At 44.8% G+C, this 25,614-nt stretch overlaps 1 protein-coding gene across 8 annotated transcripts in view; it reads left to right on the top strand.

Moving 5' to 3' along the window:
- Window positions 1-25,614, top strand: part of ALKBH8 (alkB homolog 8, tRNA methyltransferase) — an 81,217-nt gene that overhangs the window by 42,171 nt on the left and 13,432 nt on the right. For 7 of the 8 annotated variants that reach the window (XM_089775686.1, XM_089775689.1, XM_089775690.1 and 4 more), the window contains 3 exons: window positions 966-1,072; window positions 4,658-4,809; window positions 12,456-12,721. In XM_089775686.1, the coding sequence (XP_089631812.1) occupies window positions 966-1,072; window positions 4,658-4,809; window positions 12,456-12,721 (525 nt within the window). The remainder of the gene's footprint in view (window positions 1-965; window positions 1,073-4,657; window positions 4,810-12,455; window positions 12,722-25,614) is intronic. The other variant, XM_089775685.1, reaches the window with a different exon arrangement.

Raw genomic sequence — 25,614 nt, 5'->3', positions numbered from 1 at the left:
GTATGCAGTTTCCTTTTATCATAACTTAAAACAAGGGCAGGGTTTGGTTGTGCCAGGACAATGGGATATGCATGGAATGCGATTTGTTTTTCATCAAATGGATAGGGAAAGGTGTGATAGCAGTGGCAATAATACTCACAAATAACCACAGGGGAGCAGCAAGCTCTCCAGCTCTGGGGAGCAGCTGCTGGCCGGCAGCACAGCCTCTGCCACTCTGGCCTCCCCATGGAATAGTTGCCAGTTGGCGAGTGCCACCTTGAGCCACTCGTGGGAAGCAGCTGACCCCACCTCCCTGACTCCGTTATGGCTAGTATTGAAACCCACCATCTCCCGGCAAAGAGTTCCACAGGTTGACCATGAAGAAATAATTTGTTTTGTTTTAAATCTCCTGTCATTGGGTGACCATCTTGTGTAATGTTAGTGAAGAAATAAAAAACATTTCCTGATTCTGTTTTTCCACACTATTCATGATTTTCTAGACCTGTGGACATGGGAGACATGCATTCAATTCCCTACTCTGCCACAGACTTTTTGTGTCCCTTTGGCAAGTCACTTAATGTTTTTTTGCCTCCATTTCCCTTCTGGGACAATGATGCTTCGTTACCTCACATAGGTGTTATAAGGATAAATATATTAAAGACTGTGAGATGCTCAGATGCTGCAGTGAAGAGGACATAAAATACCTCAGATGTATAGAATTTATTTGTAAAGTGTTTTTGGTCTTTAACCCCCAAAAAATTCTCATGAGTTTTGGGCCAGGTCTCAGACTTTTAAATGCTTGAGGTTAGCAGTAATGAAGAGATTTGGGGAGACCTGGAGGCCCTTACTTCTCAGAGAAAGAAGGGGTTGTTTCATGGATGTTGGCCAGTTAATGCTGGCTGAAGATCTGACCTGGCATACTTTGTCTGCTCAGTGCCATGCCCTTACATGGGGCTGCATAAGGAGGATTTTGTCTTTGTTTTTAGGTTGTGATGGATTTTAAGCACCCGGATAGCCGTACAGTGGCGGTTATGCTGCCTCGACGGAGTTTGCTGGTGATGACTGGAGAATCCAGGTATCTGTGGACTCATGGGTATGTATGGAAACCCCTATGTTAACTGCATTACTTGCATAAAATGGGAGATGGCCAGGATTTTGCCCCCACTTCATGTACTGTATTTAAATCTGTTCAGAAGGAAATTAACTTGAATTAAATATATAGGCCATGATTCTCCTCTCTAAGGTGTGCTCAGATGAATTTAAAAACAGAGGCAGAAATGTAGCCGTGTTAGTCTGGTGTAGCTGAAACAAAATACAGGACTATGTAGCACTTTAAAGACTAACCAGATGGTTTATTAGATGATGAGCTGAGGAAGTGGGTCTGGCCCACGAAAGCTCATCATCTAATAAACCATCTGGTTAGTCTTTAAAGTGCTACATAGTCCTGTATTTTGTTTTAAATATTCAAAATTCATCCCTGATTCAGGGATGCCTGGCCCAAGCACAAGTTAGGGCTACAGAGGGTAGCTGGCATAAGCTCAGGGACCTTATGCATCAGCTGGAGATCTGGACAACAAATGCCTTTCAAAAAATATATGTGCACCCTTTTGAAGATGAGGGGAAAATGCATTTTTAGGAAAGGTGGATAAAGTACATCAAAAGCCTGGACCAAGCATTTGTGGGCCAGATCCTCAGCTGATGAAAACTGGCATAACTCCACTGATTTCAGTATGGCTACGTCTACACTGGCCCCTTTTCCGGAAGGGGCATGTAAATTTCACTAGTCGTCGTAGGGAAATGCGCGGGGGATTTAAATATCCCCCGCGGCATTTAAATAAAAATGTCCGCCGCTTTTTTCCGGCTTTTAAAAAAGCCGGAAAAGAGCGTCTAGACTGGCCCCGATCCTCCGGAAAAAGTGCCCTTTTCCGGAGGCTCTTATTCTTACTTTGAAGTAAGAATAAGAGCCGCCGGAAAAGGGCACTTTTTCCGGAGGATCGGGGCCAGTCTAGACGCTCTTTTCCGGCTTTTTTAAAAGCCGGAAAAAAGCGGCGGACATTTTTATTTAAATGCCGCGGGGGATATTTAAATCCCCCGCGCATTTCCCTACGACGACTAGTGAAATTTACATGCCCCTTCCGGAAAAGGGGCCAGTGTAGACGTAGCCCATATGTTTTTCAAGTTGTGTCTGTTCTCCTTAGTTTCTTTGCTCTTAAATGCCAGTTGTTGCAATCAATAGAGCAATGTGCACCATTTGCACCAGATGGGGATCTGTCCCTCTGTGTCTAAAATGAACACATTGAACAGTTGGCACTTGAGAGTAAAGAAACTAAGGAGAGTAGACACAACTAGACAGATATGGTGTGGTATGTAGCCTTCCAGTGAACATGCAGTTGCAGTCTCTACAAAATTAGTTAATTACCTTGGAAGCAAATGTAGTCATTTCATTTGCAAATATATCTAATCATGATGTATTTAAAATCATCTGTATTGCTTTTTATCTACTTCTTACAAATCAAATTACTGAGAGCAAGAGGTTCAATTTTGAAATCATTCTGGAAATGTTTTCATTGCATGTACTTGGAGGCCAGGGAAATTAGAGACTTCATTTAATCCTATTAACAAGATACACAGGGAAAAGCGTAATTTTTTTCCTGTTTCAAAAGGAGCTCTTGTTTCTGAGAGTGGTACAGGATTAAGAAACAAATTAGACAATATCAGAAAGGAGATAAAGAGGGCAAGGTACTCGTTTTGCTTTGCCAGTACAATTAGCCTTGCACTTCATCATTGGTTTTTCATTTTGGTTGCAATAGTTATTGTTTTTTGGTTGAGTACAGATGTGTAAGTTAGTATAGTGGGCTGCCACATGACCCTACAACAGCAGTGATTTCAATGGAACTAGGCTGATGTAGGCCAGCTCACCTTACAATTGGAGCTGTGTGTTCTCAGAGGCTCTTTCCTGGGTTCACAGGTAGCTGCTTCTCTACAGACTCCAGGCTTCCCTTGACTGCCTTATTAAGCTTTTCATTCCCATCTCTGCCTCACTACTCCTCTCTGGTTTTATGGCCAATCCAGACTGAGAATTAATGTGCTCCATTCTGGTTTTCTCCTCCTCATTTTCTTTCTGTGGAAGGTACAAGAGGCCACTTAATTGAGCGTACTGATAGAGGGGACTTGTGTACGTTAATGAACAAGAGAGTGCTGATCATAATGCAAGCACCAGTGCAAAACCACTCCCATTGTTTTTGAACAAATCTGATCATTTGTATGTGTCCTTGAGTGAGTCCACATTGTAGCTGCCCACTCAGATAGGCATATATACATCTTGCAGTCCAGCTTGAGTAGGGGCCACACACAACTGTGCAGCCTCAGGAAGAGGCAGGGCTTCTGAGGGTCATGATTCTCTGTTTTCTCTGGTGAACCTCACTTCTCCCTCAGTGCCAGTTCAGTACTGGCCAGCATGTTGGTAGGGGCCGAGTTTAGTTTCCATCTTTTACAGACCACTTTGAAGTAGCAGTGTCCTTCCTGCTCTTCTACCACAAATAGGGTCTGGTGATGTGGGAGCCTGCACGTGGGAATAAGGGGCTTCCATATGTCCCCTTAATCCTATGTGTAACCAGGTTCATTGGTGAGCCCATACGACTTCACAGAAAAAAAATTCTACCCCATAGAATCCTCTGTCATGTTTCAAAAAATCTGACATAAATGATCTTATTTTTTATTATAATGTGTAGATTGAATGAGTCATTTTGATGTTAAATGTTTTATAGAGTCCTACCCGTTTTGTCCCTGTTCAATTCTAGTCAAGTTGTGTTTCCTTCACATAGTAGGAGGAAAGACTTGCCAACAGCTGCCACCCAGTGGTATTGAAGACACTCAAGTATGAGGGCAGCTGTGATACCATACAGTAGTGTTGGAGGTAACTGTTGGCAATCCTGCCTCCTTGATAGAGACCACTCAGTATGGCATGTGGAATGCGGGCGGGCTGCATGTTGCAGATTTGTAATTCAAGAAAAAAACAAACATAAAATAGCATGTTGGAATAAAGTTTATAGCAGGGTCTGTTTAAGAATTTCCAGCATCTGCACATCACTTTCTCTTTCAAGGCTATAAAAGTGTAATTGCCACAGTTACCAGTCAGCAAGTAAGCTCATTTATTCTGACGGTAAAGACATGACAGAAAAACATATTAAAAACTATTAAAAAGTACATGTATGCTAGTAAGCTTACCACCAATCACCTCAACTGTGACAAGGGCTCTGGTAGGAGTCAGTCCTTCAAATCCCACAAAGGGTTTTCCCTGTAGTTACAAGTTCATATCAACCTTATCTGAGAACTAGCGCACCTATTAATAGTTCAGTCTTTCCTTTGTACAACTTGGGCCTTTGAGCTTCAGATTCTAGGAGAAACAAATCAGACAGTGGACTCCTCCAGGCATCACTTCAAAAATCTGGGCTTTTGCATAACTGGAGGCAGATGATTTGCATTCACCTCCCCCTTGAGAGGTTATTTACAATCCTAGCTCACAATAATCATTACAATTCATTTAGTACAATGGACCCCAAAGCTATTTAGACTAAATTCAATGAGGGCTCTCAAGGATAAAGCTGGAAATTGCTCCATCTGTCACAATGAGCTGTTTTCCCAGTACAGATTAAATAATCACTTTATTTTGCATTAGGATCACGCCTCGAAAGTTTGACATGGTTCATGCATCTGACCGACAGAAAGTTGGATCAATCACTCCCAATGCTGGAGATTTAACATTAAACAGAAGAGAGACAAGGACCTCATTTACTTTTAGGAAAGTGAGGAGAAGCCCTTGCAATTGCAGTAAGTGTCTTGGATTGATCATTGAATCCTGGGCATTGCCCTGTTATCAGTCTTTTAAGCTCAATTATCTGAAATCATATATAATGAATGTTTGATATTTCTATGAACAGTCCTCACATTCAAAGCTTGTAGTTTCCTTGTGTAGCCAATGAATGAAGCTTACTGGGCACTGTTTTCTTTTTAAAGTAATGTGATGCAGTATCAGTGAATGGACACTTCCCCACGTACATCTCCTCAGCAGGAGAATTGTGTGTAACATAAAAACATAAGACTGGCCACACTTTGTCAGTCCAATGGCCCATCTAGCCCAGTATCCTTTCTTCTGACAGTGGCCAATGCCAGGTGCGTCAGAGGAAATGAACAGAACAGGCCATCATCAAGTGAGCCATACATAGCCTTTAGCCAGGCTGTCCCAAGGTGTGTGTGGAGCCTGGGACAATCATAGACTCCGAGGGCTGGAAGAGACCTCTCTTCCTCCACTCTGCTGCAAGGCCTGCTCCCACCCTGCCTCTTACTACCCACACTCTGCTTCTTCCCGTCCTTGCTCTGCACCCGTCTCGCTCCTACTTCATCCCTTCTGCAAAGTGCCCTTGCTGGAGCAACGCAGCCTGGGAGAGTAGTGTGGGAGGGCCTAGATAAGGCTGCAAGGGTTGGGCTTGCCCCTATGCTCAATGGCAGGATGCAGAGCAATGCAGCTGGGAGCTAGGGAAGCAGAGAGGGCTTGGGCTGCGTCGCTTCAGTTCCCATCACTGCTGGTGGGTATAGGAGCATCCCCTTCCCTACAGCCTGTGCTAGGTTCCTGCTAATCCCCCAGGCTGCGTCGCTCAGGGACGGGGGCTGGGAGGAAGGAGTGGAGCGGGGTAGGGCCAGCTTTGGGGAGTGTGGGGGCAGGCCCAACCCCTGCAGCTCCCCCCTTATTATTCTCCTGGGCCATGTTGCTTGGGGGAGGAGACTTGAGAGAATACCCAGCCTGCTCCTCTCTGCTGGCTCCCAGCTGTGTCATCTGCTTCCTGCTGCGGGTGAGTATGGAGGGAGGGGAACAGTTCCATCCCTTCCATCCTTGGCTCCTCCCCTGAGCGATGCAGCTGGAGCTGAGAGAGTAGAGCGGGCTGAGGCCAGGTTGCTCCCTTTCCTGCCACTGCCAGAGAGTGTGGGGACAGCCCAACCCCTGCTGCCAACGCCAGCCTCCTCACAGTATTATCTGGCAGAGTTCCACAGGTTGATTGTGCATTTTGTGGAAGAAAAACTTCCTGTTTGTTTTTACCTGTTGCCTAATAATTTAATTTGGTGACCCCTAGTTCTTGGCTTGAGTAGTAGTAAATAACATTTTCTTATTTAATTTATCTACAACAGTTATGATTTTATAGACTTCTATCATATCCTCCCTTATCTGAAAAGTCCCAGTCTTATTAATCTCTCCTCAGATGGAAGCTAATCCATATCTGTAATAATTTTTGTTGCCCTTTTCCTACCTTTTCCAGTTCTAGTATATCTTTTTTGAGATGGGATGACCAGATGCGTACATAGCATTCAAGGTGTGAGCATATCAGAGGTTTATTTAGATATAATGTGATATTTTCTTATTATCTTTCCCCTTTGTCATGATTCTCAACATTCGGTTTGCTTTCTTGTCTGTGGCTGCACATTGAGTGGATGTTTCCAGAGAAATATCCACAATTACTTCAATGTCTCTCGCTTGAGTGGTAGCAAATTTAGACCCCATCACTTCATATATTTAGTAAGGATTATGTTTTCTAATGTTCATTACTTTGCATTTATTAATATTGAATTTCATCTGCCATTTTCTTTCCCAGTCCCAGTTTTGTGAGATCCCTTTGTAGCTCTTTCACAATCTTTAAATGTAACTATCGTGAGTAATTTTGTATCATCTGTAAATTTTGCCACATCACTGTTTACCCCTTTTACCAGATAATTTATGAATATGGTGAATTGGACTGGCCCCAGTACAGACCCATGAAGAACACCACTATTTACCTCCCTCCATTCTGAAAACTGGTTGAATCGTATCCTTTGTTTCCCAATCCTTTAACCAGTTACTGATCAATGAGAAGATCTTCCCTCTTGTCCCAGGACATTTTATTTTGCTTCAGAGTCTCTGGTAAAGCACCTTGACAAAAGGCTTTCTGAAAATCTAAGCACACTATGTCCATTGGATCATCCTTGTCCACATGCTTGTTGACCCCATCAAAGAATTGTATTAAATCAATGAGGCATGATTTTCCTTTTTTTTTTTTTTTTTTTAAAGTTGGCTCTACCCTAGCAAATTGTGTTCATCTATATGTCTGATAATTCATTCTTTATTATCGTTTCAGCCAATTTGCCTGACACTAAAGTTAGACTCACCTGCCTATACTTGTCAGAATTGTCTCTGGATCCTTTAAAAATTGGTGTCATGCTAGCTATCCTCCAGTCATCTGGTATAGAAGCTGATTTAAAATGATAGATTACATTCACAGTTAGGAGTTCTCCAATTTCATATTTGAGTTCTTTCAGAACTCTTGGGTGAACACCATCTGGTCTTGGTGACTTATTACTGTTTATCAGTTTGTTCCAAAACCTCCTCTAATGACACCTTTATCTGGGACAGTTCCTTTAAAAAAACATATGATTGCTCCTAATCAGCTTGACTCTCGTTAGATTCTATTTTTGGGCTGATCTGTCCAGATATGAAAAGTAAGATAAATGAATTCAGAAGAGCCAGATGGTAGGCTGCCAGATAAAGATACCAAGATGGGCTTCAAGCTGCTAGAAATCATCATACTTCTTTTCGAGTGAAATTAAGGCAAAATCCAAGAGCTGGGCCAATGGTGAAGATGTGATGGGTTCAATCACAGAGATACCCTTGAGACTGTCACTTGATGTGCTGAAATACCATAACGCCTCCCTATATGCCCTTTGGGTTACCCCATCACCCTGTCCTGCTAAGCCAGACCCTCCAATCTCCTTCAGCAATGGCACAGAGTTGGAGTTACAGCCCACAGCAGAGTAGCAGAGACACTGAGATTAGATCAGCTCAGCTCTGGGAAGGCTCAGTCAAAAGGACTTGACACTGCACCCAGGTGCACAGCCCCAATGGGACCAGAACCCCAGATCAATCTATCTTACGCTGTATAAAGTTTTATGTAGAACAAGCTCATAAAATATTTGCTTTCTTTATCAATGAAAGAGAAATGTCCATAGCTGTTTCTCCCCGGGTAACACTTACTGATACTGGGTTTATTATAAACAAAAGTGATTTGATTAAGTATAAAAAGTAGAATTTAAGTGATTACAAGTGATATCAGATCAAAGTAAATTATTAAGCAAAGTAAAACAAAATATGCCAGCTAAGCTTAATACTCGAGAAAATTGTTACATGAAATTTCTTACCCTGATTGTAGTTGTAATCATCTTTTCTCACAAGCTGGGAAGCCTCCCAACTTGGGCCTGATCCTTCCCCATTTCAGTCTTAGATGTTTTCAGCAGTCATCTTGGGTGGTGAGAAGGGTTGTCCTTCTATTTTTGGCAATCTCTCCTATTATTTGGTTTCCCACCTTCATAGCCTTTTTCCCCAAGGCAGGAATCCTTTGTGTTCAGTTTAAGATTTTCACAATTTCAGTGGAAAAGTACAGCGTCCAAAATGGGTTCCAGCATCAGGTCACCTGGCCACATGTCTTGGCATGAGCAACTATAATCCAAGCTTATAGGAGGAACAAGACTATTCATAGATCATTGTCGTGAGAATTGGGCCATTAAGCTCCTTGAGGACTACTAATTGAGCATGTCTTGATTATTAAATAGGTTTATGCTTCATATTTCTAACTTCAAATACAAGAATAAAACAAGCACCCAAATGAAATATATAAAATTCAGCAGATTATAAACTTTTAAAATAAGTTACGTTAGAAGACTTTACCTGGTATTGCTCGGGTCCTTAAGTCAATTAATTTTTGCTTTTTGGAAAGTAAATGAAAATGTCCATGCTTCATTTAAATCATTGCTCTTGAGTAGGACTGGGGATGAAGGGTTCAGTATGCAGACTACACCAGGGAGAGAGGACTACTCCAGCCCTATCTCACCACAGCACCTTTGGACCAGGTGAGAAGCACCTGTCCATGGCCGCTGCAGCTCCAGCAGGCACAGCCAGTGGAGGGGTACATGTCCCCTGTCTGGGACAGAGCCAGGTTTGTCTGCCCCACGTGCTTCCAAGCCAGAGTTCAAGGAGTGGAAGTCCAATCCTAATGAGATACATAGAAAGGAACATAAACACTGTCAAATCAAGTGTAAAAATATAAGAAGAAAAGGAAAAAAAGATTTTGAGGAACAGCTAGCCAAAAACTCAAAAAGAAATAGCAAAATGTTTTTTAAGTACATTAGAAGCAGGAAGCCTGCTAAAAAAACAGTTGGTCCCCTAGACGATTGAGATACAAAAGGAACAATCAAGGACGATAAAGCCATTGCGGAGAAACTGAATGATTTCTTTGCTTCAGTCTTTACAGCTGAGGACATTAGGGAGATTCCCAAATCTGCATCGTCCGTTGTGGATGATGAATCTGAGGAGCTGTACTGTATTGAAGTGTCATTAGAGGAGGTTTTGGAACAAATAGAAAAACTTAATGTTAACAAATCACCGGGACCGGATGGCATTCATCCAAGGGTTCTAAAAGAACTCAAATGGGAAATTGCTGAACAATTAGCTGTGGTTTATAACCTATCCTTTAAATCAGCTTCTGTACCTAATGACTGGAAGACAGTTAACGTGACACCAATATTTTAAAAGGGCTCTAGAGGGGATCCTGGCAATTACAGACTGGTAAGTCTAACGTCAATACCGGGCAAATTAGTCAAAACAGTAGTAAAGAATAAAATTGTCAGGCACGTAAAAGAACATAATTTGTTGGACAAAAGTCAACATGGTTTCTGTAAAGCGAAATCATGTCTTATTAATCTGTTAGAGATCTTTGAAGGGGTTAACAAACATGCAGACAAGGGGGATCCAGTAGATATAGTATACTTAGATTTTCAGAAAGCCTTTGAAAAGCTCCCTCACCAAAGGCTCTTGTGTAAATTACATGGCCATGGGATAAGAGGGAAGGTCCTTTCATGGATTGAGAACTGGTTAAAAGACAGGAAACAAAGGGTAGGAATAAATGGTAAATTTCCAGAATGGAGAGGGGTAACTAGTGGTGTCCCCCAATGGTCAGTCCTGGGACCAGTTCTGTTCAACTTATTCATAAATGATCTGGAGAAAGGGGTAAGCAGTGAAGTGGTAAAGTTTGCGGATGATACTAAACTGTTTAAGATAGTCAAGACAGAAGCAGACTGTGAGGGACTCCAAGAAGATCTCACCAAACTGAGTGATTGGGCAACAAAATGCACGTTGGAAAAAATAACCCAAACTATACGTACAGTATGATGGGGGCTAATTTGGCTATGAGAGATCTTGGAATTATCATGGATAGTTCTCTGAAAACTTCCACACAGTGTGCAGTGGCAGTCAAAAAGGCAAATAGGATGTTAGGAATTATTAAGAAAGGGATATAAAATAAGACACAGAATATCTTACTGCCCCTGTATAAACCTATGGTACGCCCACATCTTGAATACTGTGTTCAGATGTGGTCTCCTCGCCTCAAAAAAGATATTTTGGCCTTAGAAAAGTTCAGAAAAGGGCAACTAAAATGATTAGGGGTTTGGAACGGGTCCCATATGAAGAGAGGTTAAAGCGACTGGGACTTTTCAGTTTAGAAAAGAGGAGACTAAGGGGCCATACGATAGAGGCATATAAAATCATGAGTGGTGTAGAGAGGGTGAATAAAGAAAAGTTATTTATTAGTTCCCATGATAGAAGAACTAGAGGACACCAAATAAAGTTAATGGGTATCAGGTTTAAAACTAATAAAAGAAAGTTCTTCTTCACACAGCGTGTAGTCAACCTGTGGCCTTGCCAGAGGAGGCTGTGAAGGCTAGGACTATAACAGAGTTTAAAGAGAAGCTAGATAATTTCATAGAGGTTAGGTCCATAAAAAGCTATTAGCCAGGGGATACCTGCCACTACTTCATCTCCCTGGACCGCATCGTGGGGGGGCGGTGAAGTCTGTGCCCCCCCGGGGGGCAGTGAGCCGGGACTGGAGGGCCTTGACCAGGCTGCGGAGGAGGAGCCGCCACGCCAGCAGGACCTCCGAGCAGTCCCAGGAGAGGACTCAGCAGGGTCGTCTGGGGAGGCCACACCATGTAAGTGCTGTCACTGTCCCCTTTCCGACGGAGGGAGAGGGGGACGACCAGGGACCCGCGCGCATGGCCCTTGCTTATCACGCAGCAACCTGTGCATGTGTGAGCACATGCCGTGCCACCCCTGGGCAGGTGGCTCCTACTGCCTGCCACACAGGGGCTGTCGTGGCCTGATAGCCACAAGTGTATGTGAAGAGACCTGACATGCTCCTGACCCTGGGGCGGGACACAGCAGGATGCCCTTCCTTCACAAGCCCCCTCTAACATTTTCCCTCCCCCCCCCACCTCGGCCACACTATACACAGCACAGGGGCCTGGGTGCGGTCTCGGGGCAGCTCCCACTCCTGGGATAGCAAAATGCTATTTCGAAATGCATTTTGTGTGTAGGCGCATTATTTCAAATTAACTATTTTGAAATAAGATGTTTTGAAATAACGCTGTAGTGTAGACATACCCTGAGTTCACAGATAACACTAAGCTTGGGGGGGTGGAGTAGATACACTAAAGGTAGGGATAGGATTCAAAATGACCTACACAAATTGGAGGATTGGGCCAAAAGAAACTTGATGAGGTTCCGAATAGACAAGTGCAGAGTCCTGCTCTTAGGACAGAAGAATCCCAAGCACTTTTATAGGCTGGAGCCTGACTGGCTAAACTGAAGTTCTGTAGGAAAGGATCTGGGGATTACAGTAGACAAGAGGCTGGATATGAATCAACAGTGTGCCCTTGTTGCCAAGAAGGCTCATGCTGTATTGGGCTGCATTAGTAGGAGCATTGCTAGCAGATCTGGGGAAGTGATTATTCTTCCCTATTGGGCACTGGTGAGACCACATCTGGAGTAGTGTGTCCAGTTTTGGGGCCCCCACTACAGAAAGGATGCGGACAAATTGGAGATTCCAATGGAGGACAATGAAAATGATTACAGGACTGGGGCATGTGACTTCTGAGGAAAGGGTGAGGGAACTGAGCTTAATTAGTCGGCAGAAGAGAAGAACAAGGGGGGATTTGATAACAGCCTTCAAATACCTGAAGGGCGTTTCCAAAGAGGATAGAACCAGGCTATTCTTGGTGGTAGCAGATGACAGAACGCGGAACAATGGTCTCAGGTTGTTGTGTGGGAATTCTAAGTTGGATATTAGAGGAAAAACTATTTCACTAGGAGGGTGGTGAAGCACTGGAATGGGTTACTGAGAATGGTAGTGGAATCACCATCCTTAGAGTTTTTTAAAGCCAAGCTTCACAAAACCCTGGCTGGGATGATATAGTTGAGGTTGGTCCTGCTTTGGACTGGATGACCTCCTGAGCTCTATTCCAACCCTTGTCTTCTTGATTCTCTTTATCTTTTTTTTTCTATTAAGTACATGTAATGAACAAGTTAAAAACTTCTTGTCTGGATTTCTTATTTCTACTCCTAGCTTACCCTTCGGTATGTGACAGTCAGCAAGGCCATCAAAGAGAGGAAGAACCCTCGTTCCATGACAGTGAAACAGAGGCCTCAAAGTTGGAACAAGAGTATGTACACAAGGTGTATGAAGAGATTGCCACACACTTCAGCAGCACCAGGCATAGTCCATGGCCCAAAATTGTTGAGTTTCTTAGTGCTTTACCAAAAGGATCTATAGTGGCTGATGTAGGTTGTGGGAATGGGAAATATCTCGGCATCAACAAGGACTTGTACATGGTAAGTCAACGATGTTGTTTGTCTTCTCTTTTTATTTGTTACTGTGATGCCTAGGCCCTCCTGTTGTGGACTGGGACCCCATTGTGCTAGGTGCTGTACGAACACAGAACTAAAAGATGTTCTCAGCCCAAAGAACAATTACTGGTTGTCCTAAGTTTGCACATTCCATTTGTCTTTTTTTCTTTTTTGGTTTACAAATCAAAATACGTCATGGTAAAAAATTGTAGTGAATTTACCACTACCATAAAAAATAATCAAACAGCAGAATTGTTAGAAAATAAGCCAGAGAAATGCATCTGTACAAAAATATCCAGTTCCTAGGTATGCTAGGAGATAGCAGTAGAATGCCTCTTGCTGATGTAACAGAGTGTGACATCAGACCTCTGTACTGAGTCATATCCACTACATCTCTCCATCTATGCACTTTGCTAGAGATAGAATCTAACACACTGGCAGAATTAGTATCACTAGATGCCACGCCTTGTATGAGTTTTACTATCCGTGGTATTTATTTCTAATGTACTGAAGAACTCGGGGCAGAAGCAAATACATGATCTCTCCCCGTAGAGCTTGTAGTCTAAAATCCTGTTTGCAGATTTTGGACTCATGTTTCAGAATAAATAAGGAAAAGAGTACAAAATAAAAGGTCATCATTCAAACTGTTTCAGCCTGGCATGCAGAAGGGGGAAGCTGGAGGCAATTTTCTGCCTGAGGTGAACTTCCTGCAGCATGTTTCTCTTTTCTCCTCCTTTGTCTCCTCTGTCCATGTTTTATTGTTTATTGGCTTATTTAATGGGATCTTTGACATTTTGCATGTTGTTCAGTAGTCATTTAAAAGTCGAAACATATTGGACCAGATCCTCACTGGTTAAAATTGGTATAAAGCCATTGAATTCAATGGAGCTATATTGACTTATGCCAGCTAAAGAACTGGCCTACTTGGCCTCCTATGTGTCATTGCTTCTGTTCCCCTTTAATCTCCTTTCTGCTCAATAAATCTTGGTATAATATTTCTTCCTTGTTTCTGTTTCATACCATTTTTTGTGATGTATTATTTTTCCATAGCTCTTTTCCTCTTCCTTTGATCCTTCTCCTTTCACTGTTGTGGTTGTGTTCTTGAAGTTTGCCCCCTTCAATTATTCCTTCTTTCTCTCATCTTTCTTATCAATCTCATTCTCTTTTCCCTTCAACAAAGTAGATCTCCTGTATCCTATCACTCAACGGTATCTTGTACTCTCTGGCACTTCCCCACACACTCACTCCTCTCTTCCCTATACCACAGACAAACAAATATTAACCAAACGATTTTTTCCATGCAGAAGAAATGCAGACATTTCCAAGTTAAAAGATATCATGGCACTTTTTGGCAGATACAAGTTTCCCTTTTTTTTTTTTTTTTTTTTAATTAAATAATCCTTCCCTCATGTTACAGAGTGCTGTCTTCTGATGTCCTTTACCCCAGAAATTTCTGCCTTTTGAGCAATGAATTGATTCATTTAATGTGTTTAGATTGCAAAACATTTTGGAATCCTTTAGGATTAAAACATCATTACAAATATTTTCATTAATAATAGTAGAAATCTGACTTGTTTATCTGTTTCAGGAGTTTGTCCTATTATTTATACTCGGCTATAAAATGTAAGCTATTATTTAAAGCCCTGCCAGTATTTGTAAAACATGAGTTTCCATTACTCATGTTATAAACCAAAAAGAACCAGCTGATTTATAAGCAGGCACATTTATGCCTGACTCCTCTAGCCTCAAAATAATTATTAGTCCATTGATATGTCAAGTACATTGCAATCTTTCATTCCTGACTGAGTGCTCTCCAGAAAAAAAAATCTGCACATCTAACTAGAGGGAAAAAGTTCTTCAAGTGCTGGTCCCTATGTGTATTCCAGCCGTGGATATGAATGCACATCATGCACTTGAGTCCTGAGGTGTATAGTAATCAGTGTCTGTTGGTTTGAACATGTGCAATTGCTCTCCTCGTGGCCTATCCCAAGAGTGAAAGGGGTAGTATGGACTGACACCTCTCCTTTCAGCTTCATCTTACTACTGCACAGACTGAGTTAGAATTGCCTGTGTTCACAGCTTCTTCCATCACTTTCTTTCTTCAATCTGCAGTTATATTTTCACTATTTTAGAATGTATAGTGTAATGTGGTTTAGTTAGTTCTTTCCCTATCCTGAGTAATTTCTCCTCTGAGGGCAAGAAATGCAGATTGGAGGAAATAGTTTAAATTAGTTATAAGAGTTACATATTTTAAATTAACTCTAACCACTCCAAGTGTATTTGGAGATTTTGGGAAAAAGGGTGGCTGATGTCCAGGCTGGGTGGGCCATAACTGGGTTCTGGGAGGGAGGGGACTGGTGACTGGGCTGAGGGACCACAGCTGGACTCTGGGACAAAGGAGAAACAGTAACTAGGTTGTCATGGGGGTTTCTTTATCTCTCTACTCCAGGGGGAAATTTTTGTGTGTGTCTGTATTGTTACAGACATACTTTCTGACAGGTATTTTAAAATAAATTACCAAAATAATTGAAACTGGTGTGATTATCTAGTGTTGTTTTTGACAAAATTTGCAGAATTTTAAAATATTGTATGCAGAATTTTAATTGGTGTGCGTGCATGCGCAGAATTCCCGTAGGAGTTAAGGTACAAGGAGTCAAATCTTTCCTACATTTTTTCCTGTTGTCTGAGGGCGGTACTTGACCCAGCATTTTTCTTAGTAACTATGATCTGCCCTTACATGACACTACTTATTAGTTTCTTTTAAGAAGTCTCTTGGTATTCATAGTGCCTGTTTAGAATTCTCAGTCCAGAAGCTGTAGGACAAGAGGAAGGGACACAGTGCTGAAAAATTGAGTTATTTTATTACAGTAGAAATACTTTAGGTTGCATAGTAGCATTCATATATTTTGACCTGCAGATATTGGAAAGTAAAGAGAAGGAACTTAGAAAAGTAGTTTCTGCAGGAAGGCAGTATGCTGTAGAGGTTACGGTACATTTTTAGAAAGGGTACTTTAAATAGCAGGTTTAATAGCAGTTCAAAGTTAAGATACGTTTCATGGTGTTTTAATGTCTGTGCTCTGTCTGAAAATGTCCCCCAGCTGTCTGTGCTATTGTGTTTGCTTGACTTTCTTTAGACGATTACACAGAGTCTTGTCTAGTCAGGTATTATTGTGTGACAATGGAACTAGCATGAGTTCAGGCATACTCAACAAAACTAGCTATGCTGTAATGGGTGTATTATTCTATTACAATAGCAAACAGCAATTGCATGGCAATCAGAAAATCAGGTGAAGGTTTCTGAGTGAGAGATTGAATCAGTGCCTCATTTAGTTAGGACAAAAACTGACAAAAGATTGTACATCTGATAAAATATGACATCCCAGTGTTTATTTGGCTCCCACTCATATTTCATTGTTGTAATATGTGCAAAGGAGACAGGAAAAATGATTTTTCACCAAACAATTCCCTGGGTTTTTTTGCCTGTGTTTTGTTACATTCATGTCTTTATTTTTAGGTGCAACTCTGATATCTTTGTCCAGGGCTTTCTTCTGCTTCTTCTTCTGCTGCAGCAGCAGCTATCTTTCAGCCTAGGCCACTAGAGTGAATAAAGTTCAAAGCCCACTGAAGTCAGTGCAAAGACTCCTATTGAATTCTGTGGACTTTGGATCTGACTTCAGTTTCTAGCCTCTCAAAGCAGTGGTGGTCATGTGTGAATGCGCATGGGAAGAAACAGTATCCCCATAAAGCAAAGGCGGGGAACCTAATACCCAAGGGCCGAATGCAGCCCCCTGCTTGCCTGGATCTGGCCCCAAGGCTCAGGGCTCCCCCCTCCTTCAGCATTGGGGAGCCTGTGCTGGCACTCCAGCCTCTCTGCTGCCCCACCATGGGGCTGGAGCACACCACATCTACTATCCTGGGTCCCCCTAAGCTCTGGTGTGTGAAGGGAATGTGAGGAGTATCTTTCTCCTTCTCGGTCAGGAGCCACATCATTGAGGCTTATTTTTAATTAATTAATTTATTTATTTTCTATTTCTCACTTGTGTGCAGCCCCCAACTGATTTTTCTGTCAGTGAGCAAACCCTGACCCAAAACAGGTTCCCCACCCCTGCTATAGAGCTGCAATACAAGCTGGAATGGCATTATAGCCTGGTATTTTCAGAGTTTCAGTTTTCAATTGGGATTGACACTAGGGATCTTAAATATTGTTTAATTTAATAATTGTGTAACTGCACCAAATCTTAGTGGTTACACGATTATTTGATTAATCCCCACCAGCCAGTGCACTCCTGGCCCCTGCCACCTCGCACTGCCACCTCTGATACAGAGGCAGCAGTGTGGGGGAGGGAGGAAGGAAGGTGGCTTTGCAAAGCCAGTGCTTGTGGAAAGATGGCTTTTAAGCCAGCTTCCCCTGAGCACCAGCTCCCACCTGCACCCTCAGCCCTGCTGCCTCTATGGGAGGCAGCAAGGGGGGGCAGGTGGCTCTACAGGATCCAATACACGCAGGGAGCCAGCTTGAAAGCTGGCTTCCTGCGTGTACCGGCTCCCTCTGCACCTTCTGCACTGCTGCCTCTCTATCAGAAGCAGAAGCATGGAAGGGCAGGTGGCTATGCGGGATCCGGTGCTCATGGGAAGCCGGCTTAAAAGTTGGCTCCCGCCTCCCCCTCTCCTTGCTGCCTGTGATAAGCCCAGGCTTATCAGCTAATCATTTCAACGAGTGTATGTTAACATCCCTACTTCACAGAGGGATGGAAAATGCAAACAAACAAGTGACTGTATGAAAGTGTATCAAGGAGACCGTGGCAAGAATATTAGTGAGAAATGTGGTCATAAATAATATGTAAAATGATGGGGTTTAGTGTAACAAATTTGAGATCTCAAGAATCTCAAAGTATATTACACATTTTAATGATGTGCTTATTTTAAATATTAATACTTAGCACTTAAATACCTCTTTACCTTTTCTAAAGTGGGGTCCCTTTCTCCCCCATTCCCAGTTTAGGATCAGCCAGGATTAGGGATATCACATACAACGCATTGTTTTGTGAGGAAGGGAAGTAGAAGTTTTGGAGCATTTATTGGTGTGAGTTGGTATAAGTATCGGGGCTGCATGGAGTCTGCTGTCTTACCAGAGCAGATGGTGTTTCAGTGAGCCTGGTGGCATGTGAAAGCAGATGGGGGGGGGGGGGGGGAACGATTTACAAAGTATCCCTGGAGCCAGTTTTTTGTTTGGGTAGTGGTCAGATTGCGCTGACTAAACACTGGGCAAGCAGTCTGTTCTGAGGAGCCCTGTTGCCCTGCTGTCTCCACAAAGAATAACTGGAGGGGAATATCTTGGGGTAGGATGGGTGAAGGACAAAGAGAGAGCTCCAAAAGAACAGGCGAGCAAGGAGCACAAGTGAACATATGGGTGCATAGGAGTTGATTCTGATATTATGCCAGGGAGCAATGAACCTCCCATTTTAGATACAGCATATTCTTTCCAAAGGCAGCTCGGTTCTGAGTGGTAGAAAACAAAACACTACGTGAAAGAAATGCTAAAGGTCTGACTCAGGCCAGCTCAAGCAAGGGAATTTTCTCTTCTACTGTGTACTGTCGTTGTTCTTGCTCTCTGTGTGTGCGTGCATGTGCGCACGCTTGCGAGAATGTAATTTGGTTCCTCGAGACTCTCATGCTATTAGTTATAGCTGAAATGTTGCTCTGGGGAGCCATATAATTTCATTTGGTGGTTGGATTTCAGAATTAGATGGAATTCTCTTTATCAGCGTCTGATGAGTTGAATCAGTCAGGTTCCAAGAGAGTTAAATGAACTAATTCCACCAGGTAGAGTTAATTATAATGCGGTAAAGAACAAAGAATACATATAATGATGGGATACTGTAACATACTAGGGTAGAATCCAGATGAATCAGTAGCTGTGTCACCCTGGTTCTATAACCTGGAGTGCCCTTTACAATGCCTTGCTGGTGCAGCCTCCAACCTGGACTGCTCATAAACAACCTCTGGCACTCCCAGCTATGTCTGTGGGGGCTGCAACCAGTCAGTCTCACCATGGCTCTTACCAGTCATAGCTATGCAATAGAGTGACCACAACACACCCTCAGACCCAGATCTTCCCCCAGAAATGTGTGTCCAGCCTTCTCCTGGACAGTACAGTTTACTAAATCTGTTATTCCTTTAAAGGAATAGTATGCCATTTTATTATTTTAAAGAGCTATCCAGACACTTCAATTTAAACACGCTGTTGTAGAGCAAGCAATAAAACAAGTTTGTTAACTACAAAGAGAGATTTTAAATGAGTACAGGTAATGAGGCATAGAAGTCAGAATGGGCTAAGGAAAATAAAGATACAATGTTTACTGGTATCTACTTGGGAAACTAACTTAGTTGCAAAACAGACTTTCTCACTATATGCACTGGCAGAGTTTGGTACTGATCAAACTCTCCGGTCTAGATCCCTCCTAAATCCAGTGGCTTTTTCCTTCTTTCTTCCCAGTTATGAAGAATGAGGTGGGCAGGAAGAGAGAGGCGTGTTTTGGAGTCTGTCCCTTTTTTATAGTGTCCCCCTCTAGGAAGCAGTTCCAGCTGGGAGCAAGGTGAGGAAAGGAAACTCCATGCTGCTTCTTTGCTAAAATATAGCTTTTTTGTCCTTGTCCTCTTCCCTGCCAAAAAATGGCCACTTAGCAGGGCGTAGTGCAGTAGCTCTGTTGACACCTGGCGGAGGCATCAGCTTGCCCTCGGTCCATGAAAAACTGATTTCGCCACACCCCAGATTTATCAGAAAACGTACTTCAGTCCTGATTTTAGCTTAGGTGCGTAACTTTATATACAACACTCCTATATGCATTTTGCCATATTATTGATCAGCAAGTTACCGGTTTTAAATGATACCTCACAAGGCAGACCTTGTATGGACAGTATTACAACAATATGTAGGGTGTGAACATAGAAGTGTGTTCTGCCACACCAACATAATGCTGTTTTTATACATCTCTACCTAATCCTGGCTGAGGACTAAGCCTCTCCCAGGTTGTGATGCCATTAATAATATCTTTATTTAGCATGTTTTGTTCCCAAGTTGCGTTCCATATCACTTTACTAACTATATGTTATTAGAGTCATTTTACTCACAGAAATGCAGCCACTTCTGGATGCAACTAAAGCAGTTGGGCTGCTAGAAGCCCAAGAGTGACAGTAGGCCTGCTCCATGCTCCTCTCCACCCCAGCCTGGGGGCTGCTGGAAATACTGACAAATCACTGCTCTGCCCATTTTTCTCAGTCCCCACATTCTTTCCCTATAACCTCCCTTTTATTCATCCATTTCTCTCTTCAGTCTAATGGGCTACATGGACTATTCCTTAGCACTGCTCTTCCACAGTCCACAAATGGCAATTTGAGACCTTGGTTACAGTGGGGTTTTACCTGCCCAGCTGCAAACCCCAGTACAGATAGGATTTGCTCCAGTGCCACTTCTGGTGTAAAACAGATTTGGATACATTAACATAGAGAAGGTTTATGTTAAAATGGCTGGCCCTGGTGCAGCTACATCAGGGACCAAAATTGCAGGGTAGAGAGGCCTTCCTTGAAAAATCAAGGAGATACTGAAACCCCAGCTAACAAGACAGTAAAGACTGGTCAAAACAGTTAACTGGTTAAAAGATTACAAATATATTGTTTAACTGGTTATCCATTGATGGACCAGCACAGAGCAGCCTGGGCTGAGATCCTATTGGGTCTGTGGCGCAGGCATGGCAGGGGTTGCTCCAGAACAGCTTGCCCACTGCGAATGGGGCTGAGGCTGCACTGGTGTAGCCAGGACCAGTGTCCTACCTGCTTGCCAGAGACAATCTGTCACAACCAGGGCCCTGCCTGCTCAGCCTCTGGGGCTGCTCTAGCAAAGACGTGGTCAGAGTTCCATCTGCCCACCACATGGCTCAGTCTGCCATCCTGACATGGCCAGGGTCCCACCTGCCTGTCCGACATAGCCGGACTATTTTGGCCTGGTGCAACTGGCCATCCACCAGGGTTTGGGAAAGCTTTGGTTAACTGGTTACCAGTAAGCATGCTGGAAAGTTTAATGTTTAATGCTTATTGGGTAACAGGTTAAACCTTTTCATCCCTACTAACAAGTGTCTACTAAGATTGCAACCCTCAAACAATTGTACAGGAATGCAGTGCTTACACGAAGTGCTTTTTTGGCAAGCTACCAGGGAGAAACAGCAGCATCCATTGTGGAACTCCCTGTGAGTCAGTGCTCTGTTCTCAAAGAGTAATGGAGAAGGAGAGATGTGTGCATGTCACAGAGTTGAGCATTCGGGGACTGCTGTCTAAAAATAATGCCAGTTAAATCTGAGATGTGAGTCTCCTTCAGGGAAATGAAAGGCCTAAAACTCCTGGCTGCTGGAATGATTAGATTTGATGCCTGCTCCAAGTGAACATTCAGCTACAGATAAGGAACTTCAAGTGGTTCAAAGTAAGGAGTTTGATTTGCTAAAATATCTAAGATTGAAAGGATTCCCAAAAAGGATAAGGAAAGGGGGGAATCCTTAAGTGTATAGCTTACCTGGGGATGTGATGGATTCTCCATCACTTGAAACATCTAAATCAAGATTTAATGAATTTTCAAGAGAAGTTTGCTCAACCAGAAGTGCTGGGCTTGATTCAAGAATCACTGGATGAAATTGTATGGTCTGTGTTTTGCTGGAGATCATTCTAGGTGATCATAGGGGCCCCTCTGGTCTTGAGATGTGTAAGTCTATATATGGAAATCCTGTAGCAACCTCATGGGGAAAGAAGAAGATTACCTTGCCTAATGCATAAGAAGAGGAAATAAATGAGACTAGCAGATCTCAGAGGTCTTCCAAAGATAGCATATAATAGTGAGAACCAGAAAAGTAGAAGAATAAACAGGAGATGAAGATGCAGACTGAGGAACTAACCAAATACACCAGCGGTTTCCAAACTGTTGTTAGTTATCTAGGCCAATGTTTCCCAATTTTATTTGGCTGAGGAACCCTTTTCAGCTTTTCAAAATTTCAAGGAACCCCTAGGTTTGTCAAGCAAAAAAAAAGGGGGGCGGGGGAGGAGAGAGGGACCCACCAATTCATGACCCAAGACCCCCCCATCTCCTTTCTGTGAGGCCTCATCCGCTCTGTTCCCCTCCTCTTCATCACTTGCTATACCCAGCCCTTATACTTGTCTCAACCTAGTGAGTAAGATGTGGGGTGGGAATGAGGGATTTGGGTGTGGGAAGGGGTGAGAAGTACAAGCTCTGGGAGGGAATTTGGATGCAGGAGAAAGGGATGTTGACTCAGGGAGGGGGCTCTAGGCTGGGGAGCGTTGGGTTCAGGTGGAAGGTTGGGGTGCTGAGCAAGCCAGGGCTTGTGGATATGTGGGTGCAGGAGTTTAGGCTGGATATGTGAGGGACTCAGGGCAATAAGGTTGTGAGTATGATGGGCTCAGGACACAGATTTGTGATGTGTGGATGGTGAAGGAACGTTGTGGCAGAAGACTGAGGATGTGGGGATGCAGGAGTGTGGGGATGTAAGAGGCTCAGGACGGGGGTTCCAGTGTATGATAGGCTCCGATTTGGGGTCAGGTGGTGCAGGAGTGTTATGATGTTGCAGTGAAATGGGGGTTTGGTCTCAATTGGGAGCTTGTTGGCCTGGCTTCATTTTTAAATAAAATATTATGTCAAACTCATAAAGACAATGCTAAAACCTTTTATGTGAGAGGGGTGAGGAACTTGTTTTGAGTCAAAGGTCACTGACCCACAGAAAAGTCAGTTGGGGCCACACAAGTGAGATACAAAAAAAAAGCTCCTCCCCAAACCCCCAAGCCTCACTAATGTGGTCCCAAATGTGCTGGTGGGGGTTGGGGACAGAGTGCTAGTGGGTGCTGGGGAGAGGGTGCTGCTGGGTGGAAGGATGCTGGCTCAGGTGGCAGGGTGCTGGGGCAAGGTGCTGGGACAGGCAGGTGGCAGGGTGCTGGGGTCAGGGACATGGTCCTGCTGGGCAATAGGGTGACTGGCAGGGTGCTGGGACAAGGAACAGGGTGCTGCTGGGTGCTAGCGTGGATGGCAGGGGGCTGGGGACAGGGCCAGGGCCAGGGTGGTGCTGAGTCCTGGGGTGTGAGGCAAGGTGCTGGGGCCAGGGCGGTGCTAGGGTGGATGGCAGGGCTGCCAAGGAGCGGGATAGGGATGGGGTGCAGGATCTGGGAGGGAGCTGGGGGGCGGAAGGGGACAAGGTCTGGGTAGGGTACAGACCAGATAGGTAGGGTGCAGAAGCAGGCTGGATGTAGGGTGTCTGGCTACGAGGGAGGGTGCGAGGAGGGGGCTTGGGTAGAAGTTGGACCTCCCTGATCTGGCACCCTCTAGACCTGACTGGTCCCAGATGAGGAATTTTGGACCAGGGGAGGTCATTTCAGGGCTCCTGGTCCCCCCCCCCTTTCCCACTAGGCTTCTTTGCACCTCTATCCCCTGCAACCGAACTAAGCTGCCCACCCCTGCTGGTTCCCTGCACTTCCCCCAAAACCATCCCTCACAATCCAAGGGAGTGCAGCACCAGTTCCCTGCAGCCCCTCACAGCCCAGCTAGCTGCCCATCTGTTCTGTATGCCCTCCCCCAGCCACCTCAGCCCAGCTGAGCCCTGCACTGGTTCACTGCATGCCTCCCCCACAGCACAGCTGATCTCCATTTCCCTGTACCTCCTCCAAGCCCCACAAAACTGCTGAGCCAAGAGCCGATAACCTGTCTCTCCCTCCCCTTGAGTCTAGCCCTGGTTCCCGGCACCTCCCTCCTCCTGCAGTCAAACTGAGCTCTGAGCTCCACACACACACACCCCACCCCACCCCACCGCCCAGCTCCCCAGACCTCCCCACTCTGCAACCCAGCTGAGCTCAATTTCCCTGCACCTTCCCCCAAACTATGTAGACATGCTGAGCCAGTGCTGATTCCCTGCCCCTGCCTTCTTCCCTCCCCTTGGCTGTGTCTACACTGGCATGATCTTGCGCCAAAGCGGCCGCTCTTGCATAAAAATTTGCTGCCTGTCTACACTGGCCGTGTGTTCTTGCGCAAGTACACTAACGTTCTCATGTATGAAATCAGGGCTTCTTGCGCAAGAACTACGATGCTCCCACTCAGGAATAAGCCCTTTTGAGCAACTATTCTTGCGCAAGAGGCCAGTGTAGACAGGCAACATGAATTTCTTGAGCAAGAAAGCCCTATGGCTAAAATGGCCATCGACACTTTCTTGGACAAGAGTGTCCACACTGCCATAGATGCTCTTGTGCAAAAGCACAGCTCGCACATGGAAGAGTGGATGTGTTCTTGCACAAGAAACAACCAGTGTAGACATAGCCTAAGAGTTTCCTCACATGAGCAAAATGAATTTTGTGTTGTGCACCAGTATTGAGTTCATGTGGATTGTTTGGATGTGCCACCCAAGTTATTAATAAATATTTTTAAACCTCTACCTTTTCCCTCTGCTGCCATGTCAGCTCCCCTGGTGCCTGCTGCCCCCCGACTCCTCACCCTCCTCTGCTGTCCTGACTCCTGCTCTTCTCACTGTCCTCAGCCCTCCTGCAACCTGCCCCCCTCCACCAGCCATTCTCTCCTCCCTGTGCCCACTTCTCCAGTAGCCCCACTCTGATCATGTGAGCTACCCCTCCTCATCCCCTTTTCTAACACCTCCCTCTACAAACCTGCCCTGCGTCTCTCCTCTGATGGTGGTCCCTCCAGAATCCTCTGGCACCTGCACCTTCTCTTACCCCTGCACCCTCCTGGTGCCTCCCCCTTCCCTCACTTCCCCTGCCCCCTTTGCTCCATTTTTCCCTGATGCCCACCCCTCACCACCCTCTGCCCCCATTCCCCTCATGCCCCTCTGCCCTCTCACATGACTTGCTCCATCCCAGCCTTCCTCATGCCCACCCCTTCTTTCAAGCCTTCTCCCAGCACCTCCCCTCACCCCTCTAGCCCCCAATGCTCTTACCCTCTCCCCTCCCAGCATCACCCTGTCCCCCTCCCACTGACACCTCCTCTCCCCTCCTGCCCTTTTCCTCATTGTCTGTGCTTGGCCCCCTGGCAATTGTCTCTCTTCCACCCCTGTCCCTTTGGTGCAGTGGTCCCCAACCACTGGAGGTTGCTGGGCGCCAGGGGGTGTGGCCGGGCACCAGAGGGCGGGGACACTTGCGCGCCTGGGGCCGGCACGCCCCCCCCCCAAGTGCCACGTGCCTGGGGCCGCGCCCCCCCCCCCCCCCCCCAGAGCGCGGGCGGCCAATCTGCAGCGCTTCCGGGGCCGGTGCTCACCTTCAGGGAAGGTCGTGCACAGCAGGGACGGGTCCGGGGGAGAGACGCTCTGGGGCCGGACTGGGAGGACGCGAGTGCGCGCGCGGGGTTGGGACCAGCTCCATGCTGGCTAGCCGGCTCTCTCTCTTTTTCAGAGGGGGTGGGGGAGCGCCGGCTCCTCGCGGAACCCCTCGTTGTGCTCCGCAGAACCTCAGGGTTCCGCGGAACACCAATTGGGAAACACTGATCTAGGCTGTGATATCTCAAAAAATGGGTTAGGTGCTGCACATACATGTAAGAGGAAGGCTATTCGGAAGCTTACCTTTGTACGACTATCTGGCACATCTAAACTATAAAGATTTTTTGAAAGAGGATATACAAATTCCGTGGGAATTTGCATATCTTCTTCTGATTGCATTTTCGAAAGAGGATCTTTTGAAAATGAAAGTAGTCTGGACGTGGGGTTTATTTTATTTATTTATTTTCGGGGGGAAAAAACCACCTTTTTTGAAAAAAAACAAAAAACCCTCTTCTTCCTAAAAAAAAAAAAAAAAGGAGGTTTATGTGGTTTTTTCGAAAAAGCGTTAAAAAAAAAGTA

This window comes from Pelodiscus sinensis, chromosome 1, assembly GCF_052426305.1.
Source record: "Pelodiscus sinensis isolate ZL-2025 chromosome 1, ASM5242630v1, whole genome shotgun sequence".
NCBI classification, from domain to species: Eukaryota; Metazoa; Chordata; order Testudines; family Trionychidae; genus Pelodiscus; species Pelodiscus sinensis.
Note: the sequence above shows the minus strand (reverse complement) of the source record. Positions and strands in the feature narration are given on the sequence as shown.